General features: G+C 48.2%; 5 protein-coding genes and 1 non-coding gene across 6 annotated transcripts; 1 reads left to right on the forward strand and 5 right to left on the reverse strand.

Annotated features, from left to right (window-relative positions):
• Positions 1-217: 217 nt before the first annotated feature.
• F5891DRAFT_102364 (uncharacterized protein) lies at positions 218-1,413 on the reverse strand. The gene is made up of 4 exons (XM_041361294.1): positions 1,398-1,413; positions 1,095-1,342; positions 765-1,036; positions 218-702 (listed from the first exon to the last, which is right to left on the reverse strand). Exons 3-4 carry the CDS (start codon positions 1,029-1,031, stop codon positions 442-444), a joined length of 528 nt encoding a protein of 175 aa, XP_041229030.1. The 5' UTR covers positions 1,032-1,036; positions 1,095-1,342; positions 1,398-1,413; the 3' UTR covers positions 218-441.
• A 1,390-nt stretch (positions 1,414-2,803) lies between these two features.
• On the forward strand, positions 2,804-5,916 carry F5891DRAFT_978017 (ribosome biogenesis protein; the record flags this gene model as incomplete). The annotated part of the gene is made up of 9 exons (XM_041376754.1): positions 2,804-3,264; positions 3,315-3,429; positions 3,475-3,594; positions 3,647-4,236; positions 4,287-4,656; positions 4,708-4,836; positions 4,885-5,184; positions 5,225-5,449; positions 5,506-5,916. 9 exons carry the CDS (start codon positions 2,804-2,806, stop codon positions 5,914-5,916), a joined length of 2,721 nt encoding a protein of 906 aa, XP_041229031.1.
• Positions 5,917-6,748: 832 nt separating this feature from the next.
• Positions 6,749-9,702, reverse strand: F5891DRAFT_1019546 (histidine kinase-like ATPase). The gene is made up of 16 exons (XM_041361089.1): positions 9,600-9,702; positions 9,400-9,537; positions 9,176-9,348; positions 9,027-9,120; positions 8,840-8,974; positions 8,674-8,790; positions 8,554-8,629; positions 8,401-8,494; positions 8,200-8,353; positions 8,077-8,139; positions 8,012-8,039; positions 7,755-7,961; positions 7,586-7,700; positions 7,380-7,536; positions 7,167-7,328; positions 6,749-7,117 (listed from the first exon to the last, which is right to left on the reverse strand). The coding sequence occupies exons 1-16, from the start codon at positions 9,696-9,698 to the stop codon at positions 6,851-6,853; spliced, it is 2,079 nt and encodes a 692-aa protein (XP_041229032.1). The 5' UTR covers positions 9,699-9,702; the 3' UTR covers positions 6,749-6,850.
• Positions 9,703-10,343: 641 nt separating this feature from the next.
• F5891DRAFT_t54 lies at positions 10,344-10,415 on the reverse strand. Its single transcript has one exon. It is a non-coding gene; the product is annotated as a tRNA-Gly (tRNA).
• Positions 10,416-10,724: 309 nt separating this feature from the next.
• On the reverse strand, positions 10,725-12,255 carry F5891DRAFT_947376 (uncharacterized protein; the record flags this gene model as incomplete). Its single annotated transcript, XM_041374737.1, has 3 exons — positions 10,725-10,995; positions 11,054-11,583; positions 11,713-12,255. The coding sequence occupies 3 exons, from the start codon at positions 12,253-12,255 to the stop codon at positions 10,725-10,727; spliced, it is 1,344 nt and encodes a 447-aa protein (XP_041229033.1).
• Positions 12,256-12,438: 183 nt separating this feature from the next.
• Positions 12,439-14,045, reverse strand: F5891DRAFT_102567 (uncharacterized protein). Its single transcript, XM_041361377.1, has 6 exons — positions 13,833-14,045; positions 13,494-13,771; positions 13,140-13,394; positions 12,882-13,085; positions 12,495-12,825; positions 12,439-12,441 (listed from the first exon to the last, which is right to left on the reverse strand). Exons 2-5 carry the CDS (start codon positions 13,731-13,733, stop codon positions 12,649-12,651), a joined length of 876 nt encoding a protein of 291 aa, XP_041229034.1. The 5' UTR covers positions 13,734-13,771; positions 13,833-14,045; the 3' UTR covers positions 12,439-12,441; positions 12,495-12,648.
• Positions 14,046-14,488: the final 443 nt, after the last annotated feature.

The raw sequence follows: 14,488 nt of genomic DNA on the forward strand, positions 1-14,488 counted from the left end.
GGACTAACGTAGTAGCACTGCGCTATCCGCTAAAAGTGCCCCTAAGCTAAGCCCACCAAAACCTACAGTACGAGAATCATCTGTGTAATGCCGTTACTTGCTAATCAACACCGCCGCTTTACTGATCCAAATTCTGGACGCATGAAAGGGTGTGGTGCCGTGAAAGAGTCGATGCAGAACTCATAGCGACTCGTCTTTCTTCGTGATAGAGACTCGTCCGATAATGATTTTTGTACCATCACTAGCCCGTTGATGTTGGGACATTGCTCACCTCCGCTACGACAGTTAGGGGAGGCTTAGTGGCACATCCGACGGCGGGTTGAAATGTTCATCTTCGAAACAGCATGAGAAGTTTACTGCATACAGTACATACAATATTTTTGACCCCGTGACTTCACGTTCTTGGCATCTGAGTAACGTGCACTAACATTCTCTCCAAGTTTAGAGTACACGCGTCTTCCACTCATCTTTCAGACAATAAGCTTCTGTGATAGTCTGGGGAGCAACCACAGACTGAAATCCGACTCTGAGCATGGCCTCATGGTGACTGGCACTGGTACCGTGGCTAGATCGTCCTTGCGCATACAAGCAGGTGCTGTTCTCAACAGCGATGCCAATGGTCGCGCCTTTCTGCCAACCATGACGCTTGGAGTAACAAATCTCCTGTACAAGGCTGTTCACAGTGATGTAAAAAACGTGGATCTGTGATAGTGAAATGAGAATAAGATTACAAGGCACGGCACGGCCGGCCTCAAAACACATACCTCTTCTAAGTCGTTACTCGCCACGGCTGCGATGGGCGTGTTGATACGAGCAGCGGGAATGTTGCTGTTCGTGAGTTTGAGCAGGGTGTACGCCGTGCTCTTCGGGTCGTTCAACGACATTTCGTGAATCTGGTAATCTTTGTTTTGGAAGTAGATGCGGAATTTCCCCTCATCATTTTGCACTGCGTTCATGGTGGTCCCGATGAAGTGGGTGGGCAGAAGGTCAGACATATTCGCGGACTGTGAGACAGCTCCTGATGTGGACATGGTTGCTGCGACGTGCGAGAATGAACATGAGAAGCTATGGACGTGCTGCTAACTGTGACTCACATTTGTAGAAGGTCGTTGAAGCGATGAAAGTCAAGTAGCAAACAAGTCTTGCTTTTAAACCTCTAGGAAACCCCTATCCGGAGGATAGTGCGGACACCAATGGTTCCTTGCTGGGAAGAAAATGAAATAGCATGGAGCCATCACGGTGTCTGGGCACGGATATGACCGTCATCTGGAACAGAAGATGGGGTCACCGTGGGCGCTTAGAGGTAATATGCACACCCAGGCCCGTAATCCAACAGCCTTGACTACATAGTCAGATGATAGTCAGTCCCTTTGCTCACAGGGTAGTGCGTGACATACCTCTGGGTCAGAAGTGCTGAACATACAATAATAGGGAATCTCGCCTCGGCGGTAGAGCGAAAGTGGATTGTTAATTCAGAAAACCGCTGTCAAATAAAGGCCACTTCATGAGCGACCAGGCTTGCATGCGATCTAGTGACGATGACTACATAGTCAGATGATGGACAGTTGACTCATAGGATAGTGCATGGAACCCTCCAAGTCTGGGTAAGAAGCGCTGAACGTGGATATTGTCAATTCAGAACAGGGGCTGATTCTGCAGTCTTTCCATAGAATCAACAGCTGTTAGATAGGAACGACGGCCATGTCGTAGATAGCCAAGACATACAGACATATACTAGTATGCAAGGCATACGCCGTTGTGTCGATATCGGTTGCAAAGTAGGAAGGATAGGGAGAGACCGTACCTGAACGTTGAACCCCCCGTCGTTCTCCTAGGCGTTTATGTCGCTCTCGGTCTCTGGATACGAAATGAGGAGTCTCCACGGTGTCTGGGGACGTATTTGCAATGCGGAATCCAGAAAATCTGACCCGGGATACCAAGATATGGACATTGTGTGCCATGAAATAAACGTCACTTCATGCATAGCACCCAGGCCTGATCGTACTGACGCAGGGACTATGACGACACAATCAGATGACGAGTCCTAGTCAATCCACCCATACTACGAGTGATTTCAGAAGTGCTGAACCTGCAATAACAGCGAATTTAGCCTGAGGAAGGCGAGGCTGATCCGTGCAGCCTGGATTCTGACTGTTGCAATTGTCGGACAGAGTTGAGACATACAGACCCTAGGTAGTACTGTGTGTGACGTCGCTTTTTCAGATTGGCGTTTGTTACAAAGAAGGAAATACAGACTCGCCGGAGCCAGAGGCTACACCGTACTCAAGTCGTTCTCGGTCCTCAATACGTTCGAGTATTAGAGCTCAGCGTTTGATGCTGAAGCTTGAAGTTGTAGATGTCGAGGTTGTGTGCATCCGACCGCGTTGATCATATCGTCCTGTGATGACATGCTGAATCTAGGATATCGCCCAGCATCGAAAAGTTATCAGAGATGGGTTGCTCCCGTTCATTTTCTTCATTCATAGGTCCCTTCCGAGTCCGCCTCAAGCTGACTCTCTCCTCCACAGTCGCTTCCACAGATCATCACATACTGCTTTTTTCTAGTTGCAACCATTGAGCGATAAGAAGCGCACGGGCAGCAAAATAATATGGTTACAAGCAAGCATAATTTTGCTGCCCGTGCCCGTCCTGCGCATCCACCAAAGATATACCCCAAGTTGACCCGGGATTAGTAATTGTTCGTGCCAAACACTGGATGATTATCTAAGCTACTACCCTTTCAGTATAAGCAACTGTCATAGGTGTTTCGCAGTCACTTGCACAAACTTTTGAAGATAAAACAATGCCAACATCAGCTCGCGCTGATGTCTCCAAAGTCGCGAAAAAAACTCAAATCGAGGCGTCTCCTCTATGGTATCAAAATGCACCCAAGCTATCTGGGTCATCTACCGCCCTTCCACCCGTCACATCTGCCAAACTATCCTCCCTGATGGAGCGCGGCGCATCTCTTCATGCGAAGGCAGTAGAGACATACCAATCTGGGTCATCCTCAACAGTTACATCCTCCAGCTCAGATTATGCATTCTTGCAGAAAATTTTGCACTCAGGCACGTTGTCAGACAGGCTCAGTGCTCTTACGCTCCTCGTGCAAAGTAGCCCATTACACAACACCAAAGCGTTGGAAACTCTGAAGGGTATGGCCGAACGAGGAAAAGGAAAAGGAGGTCGGGAAGAGAGTCTTAAGGCCTTGCGCTGTATACTCGATTGGTGGGTTGGAGGTGGCGCGCCCAACCGGAAGTTAAAGTGCGTATGGACATGCTGCTTTCGCGGATAAATTTTTGATGGTTACTCAGGTATTTCCGTGATCAGCCTCTATCACACCAGGGCGTCAAGGACGATCATGTTCTCATTTGGTACTTCGAGGATTGGCTGAAGAAGTATTTTTTTTCTATCCTCCAAACCCTAGAGGTGGGATTCTAAGCGTGTTCGAGTGCAGGAGCTCATATTTTCCAGGTCCTTTCAATGGACCCCTTGGCATATGTGCGCACTCAAGCACTCTCCTTAACTTACATGCTCCTTCGCGACAAACCTGAGCAGGAGCATAACCTACTTAGGCTACTGGTAAACAAGCTGGTGAGTGGAAACAATCCAAGCTGTGAAGCAATCCACTAATCATGATACCTAGGGTGATTCTGAAAAATCCATATGTTCTCGCGCTTCCTATCATCTCCTCCAACTTCTACAAGCTCACCCATCTATGAAAGGTGTTGTCGTACGCGAGATGACCTCCCTCATCCTTCGACCAAGCATCGCGACACCTGCCACTGCGCCAAGTATCAATACACATATTCGCTTCACCGACGAGACGACCGTCTCGACTTCCAAGCCAAAACCGAAACCGAAATCAAAAACGAAGTCTGACGGAGCCACAAAGAGAACGAGCAATGACCATGCGCGCTATTACGCAACGATAACACTCAACCAGATTGTGTTTGTTCCGGGGGACAAAGATGTTGCTGTACAAGTCATCGATGTGTATTTCCAGATGTTCAAGGATTTATTAGGGGAGAGTCGATCGTCTGGCAAGAAGGAAAACACTGAAGAACAGGACGGAGAGATTATAGGGAAGAAAAAAAAGCGGAAGACAACGAAAGAAGTCGTTGGTGACGGTGGTTTTGTGGAAGTTGAAGATGCGTTTTCAAAATCGATTTCTGCCATATTGACAGGTGTGAATCGCGCGTTACCCTATGCAAAGTTAGGACCATCGGATGCCAGGTAAGTTTCTCAAGCGTGGTATATGCTCACCTGATGTTCTCTCCGACAAGCTTGAACAAACATATAGACACCCTGTTCCTCATCACACATACCTCAACATTCAACACCTCTTTGCAAGCCCTACTCCTTATTCAGCAGATATCATCTTCACTCTCCCACTTACCCGAGTCTTCATCTTCTGCACTCTCGAAGAGTATTGTGGATCGATATTATCGAACATTGTACCAGTCTTTACACGATGGTCGCCTTGCCTCATCCTCAAAACAGACCATGTACTTGAACCTACTTTTTAAATCTCTCAAGGCCGATGACAACTTAGAACGTGTGAAGAGCTTTGTCCGCCGGTTCGTACAAGTTCTTGCCAGTGGCAGTGCTGGCGGGACCGAGTTCATTGTAGGAGGATTATACCTCCTAGGAGAAGTAAGGCGCCCTTGCTCACCTATTTGATGGCCCACCTGACTTGGTTCCCAGTTGTTCAGTACAGTTTCGGGCTTGCGAGACTTTTCCAGGGGATCCCATTCCACTTCTGAAGAACAATATGATCCACGAAAACGAGACCCGCAGTTTGCACACCCCTCAGCTTCTCCCTTGTTCGAATTGGTAATCGCTCCTGTACATTGATTTTACAAGTCCTCACGCCTTTCTTAGATTCCTCTCATACACCATTATCATCCGGCTGTCTCTTTACACGCACAACAACTCCTCTCTGGCCAACCTATCACGTCAAACCCAGATCTGTCTTTAAATACCCTTTCTCATTTCCTCGATCGTTTCGTCTACAAAAATCCCAAAAAAATCAAGACAAAAGGCTCCAGCGCCATGCAGCCTGCAGCCAGCGCAAACGACAGGATTGGGGTGAAGCTATTGAAAGGCGAATCATCCGGCGGTGCTCTACCGAACGACGAGAAATTTTTGAGTAGGCCGTTACAGGATATCCCTGTTGACGAGGTAACGACCTGCTTGTTCGATGACCGAGACCGTGCTAAAGTCACTTAAGGTCTTCTTCCATAAACACTTTTTGAGGAAACGTGAAAAGGACAAGAAAAAAACCGCCCATACCGGCGAAGGGGATAGTGATGCAGAGGAATCGGATGATGCTTCTGACGTGGATGCTTCAGCGAGTGAGTTGGAGGAAGCGCAGGACAAAGACGTAGATGATGCTGAACGCGATGACGACGAAGACAGTGACGCCGAAGAAGCAGATATATGGAAGGTACTAGGTTCCCCTTGCTATCTTTGCATCCTTAGCTCAACTTATCTTGTAAACAGGCTATGCAAGCCACCATGCCTCATGTGGCAGGAGATGAAGACCTCATGGCGGATAGCGACAGCGTAGCTTCTGATCTTGATGATTCCGATGGGGAGGATGAGGAGGTTGAAGATGAAGATGATGAAGATGGTGGTTCTGGCGACGATTTCTCCATGGTTGAGGCCTCGGACAATGAAGATCTCTTGGGCTTGGATGAAGTTCCTCAAGGTCTCATCGAGTGTGACGGAATCGCTGATGAAGACGGCGGCGACGGCGAAGAGCAATGGAATGGCTTCGGTAGTACAAAGAAGCGGAAACAGGAGAACGAGTCCAAACGTGAAAAACGGAAGAAGCTGAGAAGCTTGCCGACATTTGCAAGTTACGAAGACTATGCAAAGATGATCGAGGACGGTCCCGAGGATGATATATAACGTTGGTGTGAATATGTCTAACACGCTGGCTCGGTGTCAATTGTACCGTGCTGCTCATTTGCAATTTATTTGCGTGCCCTCCCTCCTTTTGACCTCCAAGTCGCTCTTCCATTTTGCTATCAGCCATACATGGATACCATCTACGCCTTCCAGCACGTCGTACAACACTGACGCTCCTGTTACCACTTCTCGTCGCTCCTTTTTTGTTCTTTCGTTCCAGTGCTATATAGCGACCACCTGTGCTTTTCATGAATTGGTCGCTATCCAAAATTGATTCAGGTATCATGACAATACGACAAAAAAAACTACTGGAAATAAAACGGCTACATCGTTCTACTACCTGTTGGTGACTTAACGGTAGTACATGCTGGCTAATGGGCTCGCGCTTGCCTCGAACGTGCTTTCTTCTCTCCACAAAACATATTTTGCGACGAATTCAACGATAAAATTATAAACACTAGCTGGCGACTACCGTGAGCACGAATAACAGCTCTACATTGTCGACTCGTCGAAGTCCAACTGCTCAAGAACCACTGCATTCCACCAATCACGTTTTTTTTCCATCCTTACTGCTCCTGTTTGACACTGAAACGCAAACAGATTCCTTTGCGACTACTCTCAAAGGTTTCACTCTCTCGCGCAGTCCTCGATTTCAGAACAGATCCTTTTGCTCATTGGTCAACCATATGTCACGGTCCCGTGTCGAAAGCCGTCGAGTTTCAAGAAGAAGCGAAGAGAAATTGGTGCAATATAGTGTACAAAAGTCTGCCTTTGTAATAAAGCAACGACCGAAGGTCACTGCTTGTATTGTCTTATCTTCACGACGCCTTCCTTGTTGTAGATGCATCGTAGAATTATAGAATCACTGTAGTTTACATACATTGCGGCAGCTCTAGAGTCATTCGCGGATAGAAATTACAGCATGATATGAAGTCTAACAGCGTTCGAAGACCCGATAAAGATCTGGTAAGCTCGCCACCTGCACGATGTCATTGTCCAGTAGGAACTTAGGAGCTGCCAGATACTTGCGCATCGCATGAAATAGGATATTTTGAATGCGCCATGCTTCAGATTTCTGCTTTTCTTGTTCATCTTCGTCAGAGGCGGCCGCTGAGACGACGGACAGCGGGGCTGGGGAGTAGAAGTACGCTAGTTCGCGCATGAAAGAGCCAAAGCACTCTTGCTCGGATTCCCAGAGGACCTGGAACGACTTGGTATCTGTGGAATGAGAATATGGCGTTGGAACGTACCTGAGGTCCAAGACGCATCAGGAACATGGGTAGCTTATCGAGATTGGGTGTGTACTCGCGAAGAAGGTGCGGAAGTGTCTTAACATCGCCGGTCTCTGAAATATCCAAGGAAAAATACTCGTGCAGCATCTCTCGGCGATCCATCAAGGTCTTGACTATTCGCTGTGAAAGAACGCTGAGTGGATCTGCCAAAGTACTGAAATTCGATCATACGTCGACGATCTCGTCGTTGCTCATGCCACTGCGCGCTGTGTCTTCTTCCACATCGACTGCAAACTTGATGAGCGTTCGAAGAGATGGAGGAGGATCGAGTTTGAGTCGGTTGTAGTCTCCGAATTGCAACAACGCAAGCTGATAGAACATTTCCTCCCTGCGGCAACCATATCAGCGCAAGCCTTCGAAGGAGCTCAGTAACGCACGCTAGTGCAGCATGATTGACCATGTAAAGGTTCTTGTTGTGTTGAATCAACGCAAGACACCTGGACAGGTCAATCACACCGATAAAGGTATGCTTCTTGATGATTTCAGTCAGGTCTACGTTTTATGCGTGTAAGACCGTTTTTGTTGCAAAAGATATGCATAGCCCACCGTGGTGTATGCGTTTGGTAGCGAGACGCCTGAGTTCTGTTATGGATGCAAAATGACACGTCGATTGTTTAATATCCCGTAACCGGATGGCTGTCACGGGCTCGTCGGAATTGGTTCTCAATGGGTCGGCGACGGGAATCATTGAGTCCAGTGTGCGGTCCTGTAGGGAGGTCCGGACTTTGTGCTGAGAAAGCACCTTCTTCGCTACTGGACAAGATCCAAATGGCATTTTACTGGAAATTTGCGCAAACACTCACCTTGACTTCCTAATACCCGACGATCAGCCTCAGGATCCCTCATCATCTCCTTCCAATTCATCGACATTACTCGCTTTTTCCTTGCCCTTCCGTGAGGCTGATTGCGCAATCCCTCCAGTGAGCAGCGTCTGTCAACGAATGTGTTTAGAGCACGGACGTAGAACGTGTATATATATGCATCCATGTACCTGATACTCGAAAACCCGCGACTGACTTTGAGTCGCGAGCCTCTGCTGAATGGCATCCGATATTCGCTCGATGATGGCTTCTTCGTTCAAAAAGTGGACTTCGCGCTTGGTCGGATGCACGTTGACATCCACAGACCTCGGATCGAGGTTGATGCTGCGTGAATGATTATTTTCATATCCCACCAGTAAAATTCGGTCTACCTCAGATACACGAAAGGAGAAGAACCTTTTGGAAGTATACCGCTGTATATGCTCTCAATAGACCGTTTTATACGATGCGACTCCACTAGACGGTCTGCATGAAATACGCCTCAGATTTTACAAGATAGCAATGCGGGAAAGGGGGAAACTGACGATTTATGAATAACAGTAGAGCGATCTTTTTGCCCTGGTAGTTTGCGTTCGTGAAATATGCGTCTGCCGACCATGCCTCCGGATCTTCCGATCATCCATGTCCGTGTCATCATCTGAAACAGAAGACGCCGTGACATGCAGAAGCTCTTTGGCTATGGAATGACCGTATAGCTGACGAATGGCCTGAGATGCATCTGAACAGGACGGGGTCGAGAGTTCAGGACTCAGGGAACCAGCCTGCACGACGCGTTATTGGGCATCGTTGACGATATTCGAACCAACATACCTTTTTACAGCTAAATGACACCTTGGAATTGTGCACAGCATACTTGGTCATTACATCGAGTATTCGAACGTATTCTTCAGAGGAGCTTCGGAGAGCAGACAATCGAGTGGGTGTATTATAAAACATGTCTTCAATCTGTGGTGAATTAAGTGAAAGGAGAGAGCTATTTGACTTATTAGGGACATACCGTGATGGTGGTTCCGTTGTTTCCAGCGCAAGGTTTCGGATCTGGCGTGTATCCCGCTTTCGACGGGACGAGACCGCCATCAACGTAAGCAGCCCTGTAGAATTCTTGTCAGGCACGTTCGTTCCGTGCACAATTTTATATATACATACTTCCAAGCACAGTTGCTTGACTTGGTCTTCGTGATCACTGTCAGGTGCGCGACATGTGATATAGATGCCAGAGCCTCTCCTCGGAACCCGTAAGTAGTCAGCTTGGAGAGGTCGGAAAAGGTGGTCAATTTGGAGGTAGTAAAGCGCTCAGCGAGCAAGGGTAGGTCTTCTTTCTTTAAACAAGCTCAATAGCAAGCCTCGATGCGAATGTGAGGAAGACATACACGAATGCCACAGCCGTTATCCTGAATCTGAAGCAACTTCATACCGCCATCCTTGACGGTGACTTGAATAGAAGTAGACCCGGCGTCGAGGCAGTTTTCCAGCAGCTCTTTTAACGCAGAAGCGGGTCTGTGTATGATCTAAAGGTGAATTTGATCAGTACTTATTCGCGCCTGTACCGTGGTGTCAACCCAGCGCGTACTTCGCCTGCTGCAATTCGGTTGATGAGGGACTCATGGAGTCTTCTTATCGGTTGAGGGCCAGGTGGTTCCGGAGAAGGAGAGCGACGACCGCTTGCCATGCTCAGAGTCAAGAGTGGCGAGGCTCGAGCACGCGTTCATGATCTTAGAATAATCACGTGATCGTACTGGAAAAACTCAATCGGCATTTCGGTTGCATGCCAACTTGCATCATCACGAGGAGTCGTTCGTAACTGCCAGTATAAACAGAGCTCTCAGTGCACACCCATCCAGAAATGCATTGAGTTCGTATCCCAACAATTTTCCAGTCCTGTCCGCATCTGAATGCAGCGTCTGTCAAAACCTTACGTTGCCCATCCTCGCTCGCCCGGCCCGTTCGTCCGATTGTTGTTCACTCAAACCGTTTGATCCCGCAGAAGCAAAATTCAGTTCGTCTCGACGTCCATAGTACTTTGGCTGAGGCATTATGCTGGAACAATATTAATATCGAACGCCTTAATGCGCCGTGATCAGGCGATCGGATGACCCTATATAAACAGTTTTCTTCTTGACCGCATACTACCTCTGTACAGAATCGCTAATGATTTTCTTTGGTTGACGCAAGCGAAATTGACAAGCAGTCGAAGATGGATTTGAAGAGGCGGCCACAAGTTCCAGTTATCCTGCCTCCGAGTCTAATAAATAGCCGGACAAATTTTAGCATACCATGGCCAGGTACCAGAATGTTTTAAATGGGCATGAAAAATTACACCGAAGGGGAGTCGAACCCCTGCCGCTTGCTTGGAAGGCAAGCATGATAACCGCTTCACCATCGGTGTCCATACACTGATTGTGCCAACATACAACATCATGGGCAGATATATTAACCGGATCTGCTCGTATTGAAAAATCTCAGACCTGGTGTCCACCGAGACACCATCCAGCTGCTCTGCCACCAGATTCTCGTGGAAGGGTTCCTCGACCTCGAATTCTTCAAAGGCAAGTCTCGATTTGTTTACGATGCATGCTAGAACAAGTCGACAATGATAAGTACGTCGATGAATCGAGGATAATATTTATATTTCAATAATAATAATAATGTTGTGAGGAAAGTATTATAAAAGGACTCCAAACGAAAGCTATCCTAGCTATCCTAGCATCTGGAATCGGATAATAGTTCGTCGACCCAGTAAAATACTGTGCGAGTCGTCGGGAACAACCGCTACCTCCAACTCCCCAGACAGCAACTTCATGTAAGGGACATGTGATGACGAAGTGTCACTTTCGGAAGGGGTAGAAGTATTGGTATCCTTCAAGTCCATTGTCTTGGGTAAAGGACGGAGTGGGGTAATCAGCTCCAAGGCACATTTGTATCGCATGATCACCCCTCCGGACTTGATTATGAAACCTTCAGTTGGCCTGCAGGGTGAGCGTCATAAGCTGTCTAACCGCAGCTCGCACAGCTTAAAACACTTACTTGAATTCAGTGAGGAGGGTGCTGTCGAGCTCCCTGACAGTGGAGGCAACTTCCTTTTGCATCTCATCCTCCTGGCTGTACTCAGGGTCGGATTTGCCTTGGACATTATCCTGATATCCCCGCTGGCCGGTCACCGTCGAGTACTCACCATCGAACGCAAACAGCACGGGACCAAGCCTCGACAGTGCTTTCTCGCCTACTGTCTGAAGCTTGGCGCGCAAGTACAAGATCTGTGCTTCCAAGAATCGCCCCAGCATCACGCCAAACTCTGACAACAACACGCTGCGGTTTTGAAAGGCAGGAAAGGGTGAAATGTCCGATGATGAACTCTGCTCCACCGATTCTTCTAAGTCCAGGATGGTTCCAGCAGTCGATCGTTTTGCTCTTGCGTCATCACGAGCACGCATGCGGCAAACTCCACAGTATTTCCACCGGTATTTGGTCACAGGCAGCAACCTTGTGCGGCAGCGAGGAACAGCACAGATGCGCGGGCTTTCCGCTGGCGTCACTTTGTCGCGTTGTTCCTGCATCTGTCGTCAGTGATGCAAGGTTAAACAGGAATCTTTAATGTGCCCTACCTCCGGAAATGGTACAGGATGATCACTAACGAGAGCAGACTCAGCTAAAATTACATATAGTTAGCTTGGGCGATCTTAGACATGACAATCATACTCACAAAAGTTCGCCATATGATGGCGGGCTTTCTCCATACGAATCCTCTGGTACTGCCGTTTGTATCTCCGGCAGGGATCACAGATCTTCCAACGGTATTCCTGAGGCAATACAATGTTACAACGCTTGATCCCGCATACTCGCGCACTGGCGCCGCCAGGAAGTCGAGAAGCAAGCACAGGAATGTGAATCTTGATCGTGGATGAGTCTTCGGCCTCAGGGTCTGAATCGACATCTTCGTCTTCCGAGGAGAGATCCGTCAGGTCGCTGTCCGATCCGAAGATGTTAGGTACGGCGCCAGCGTCTCTACCACACTCAGCAACGAGTGTACTGGAAGTACTCGCGACTGCCGTAGCATCAATGACGGATTGTCCATCAGGAAGCTCCAACAATGGTAGTTTGTCTACAGCATCAAGGACTACTCCCTGTGAGTGTGAAGCCAATACTACTCCCAGCTCTCTGTTGATCGCAACTCGATCTACCACGTCTGCTTCTAGTGTATCGTGTAACGAAGGCTCAACGCCATGCATGGCCTCATCGGAATTCGAGGGACCCATATGTGTACTGTCCACTGGTAAAACAGGCTCTGCAGTTGCACTTGTAGTGATAGCAGTCTGCTGGCGCTCTTTCCAGCGCTGAAAGCTGCAGTTATAGCACCTCTGCCATGTAGCTGACGAAGGCACGGTCCCTCCGCACCCGGGGGTTTCACAGATGCGCTATAAAAATCCTTAGCCTAATACATATTAAACAGTGATCGAACATCACTGACCTGGACTAGCTGAGGGCTTAGAGAACGAGCAGTAGTGTTGATGACCAGGGGTGAAAGCCGCGAAAGCCCATGTTCCAAGACAACACCTGGAGGTGGGACATTGTTACCAACAGCTGTCGCTATCGAGTTGACGGAATCTTGTGCTGCAAGCTCTTCATCCTACTTGGCGGCTTAGACCCAGTGGCGTCAGTAAAAAAACTCGCATCGCACTAACCTCAGGATACATCAACTCGAGGTCCAAATCATCATTTTTGTGTGGACCAAGTTCCGCACACGTTTCTTGCGGGGACTGTCCAAGGGCCTCAGTCCTCTGTGCAGCATCTATATCACGCTTCAAATCGTCATGGTTCGACTGCATTCTAAACACAAGAATATAAAAAACTATACCTTGACCTTCGAGATAAGCACTCCAGAGGGAAGTTCATCTCTTCTCATGCGCTTCGGAAGGCGCTTGGGGGCAGGGGGCGGTGCAGGCGCTCCACGGCCAAACCCCAATCGCAGACACATATCACAAAAGTTGAAAAGCTGGTTGGGCGCCAATTGTGCTCCACAGCCGAAGCGCATACACACACGCATGGGCGCCACGACAACCTGAAGTCAATCATGAGTAAGGTTCACATAAGAAAAGAATTTGTGGATACTCACAGGGAAAGGGGAAGGAGCAACAATTTCTCCGCGGGAGTTAAAGAAACACGGGCGAGGAGGATCGCGGGGTGGTGCGATGACGGGTGATGTGGGTGGGAGTAATGATGGTACGTGCCGATTGATGCGCCTTGTAGGCTTCAGTTCCATGCCCTCTTGCCTCATTCGACATGCAGGGCAGAGTGTGTAAGAGCTCGATTTGATTCTTGATCCTTCTACGGTCAGTTGGCACAACACACATGTCGCAAAGAACTGTGCCTGGTAACGTAGTCAGCGTGACGCCAAAGATTCAACGTAGTACAATAAGCCTGCCGCAAGCACCCCCTGGGTATATGTTACAAAAACGCAAAAACTCACAGCTTGTCCGGGCGTCGCTGCGTCTTTGTTTGCAGGGAGAGCATGTGCAGGGGAAGGAGCATTTTGGGTCCTTAGCTGCGGTAGTAACTGGCAGTCATCACAAACTATCCATGGAAAATCTTGTGGTAAAACGAAACCACACTGATGGCATATCCGGACGCGTGGTTTTGATGAGGGGATGAAAGCGGGAGCAGCAGGAATTCTCATACGATTCGCTGTGGGGTCTTCATTCAGCAACATGCCTCGGTGTATATCGTACGGCAGCACAAAATCAGGGTCTACCATGGCCCATCAGCATAAAAAAGTTATAGGATACCATGACAATTTCTGAACACATACTCAGTATAGATAATGCATATCAGAAACTTTTCAGAGTTTAGAGACCACACTAGCAGGTGTTGGAGAGAAGGTCTGTCGAAAACGGAGCTTGCAAGCCAGGGTCAGGCGATGTCAAAATTAAAAATTCAAAAAAAAAAACTAAGTTCGTCAAGACTATACCATTCCCGATTGGATCCTCCTCGCGACCTACATCATATAGAAGGAACGGCGGTCTTCCTGAGGCTGATTACAGCAGCCGAGCACTATATGATTCGGTACCGACGGTATCTGACCGAAAGCTGTACTTATAGGTGACACTGTGGTCTTGCGCAATTCGGAACCTCGCTCCTTCTCTGTTCTCACCGACTTCGTCAAATGTCGAAGCACAAAAATCGTAGATGGATTGCTTATATCTTTTGAGTTGAAGCCGCGGGCGCTGGTGCTGGTGTGAAGAAGGTGAGTATCATATGTATTTTTTACTGTGTAATGCTGTCAATGACACATTTTGTAGAGATTCTCGTGAAGGTGGATATGATATGGGTACAAAAACATATGTTGGACGACAAGCAGACTGCTTCACGCCATCTTGGTGTCATATCCACCTTCGCATGTAGGATGCCATCACAGTCCAGATACATTGTATTCATCCTTACAACAAATCAGTTCAAAGAATTGCA

Source organism: Suillus fuscotomentosus (genome assembly GCF_016647785.1).
Source record: "Suillus fuscotomentosus strain FC203 chromosome Unknown F5891scaffold_13, whole genome shotgun sequence".
In the NCBI taxonomy this organism is placed as follows: domain Eukaryota; kingdom Fungi; phylum Basidiomycota; class Agaricomycetes; order Boletales; family Suillaceae; genus Suillus; species Suillus fuscotomentosus.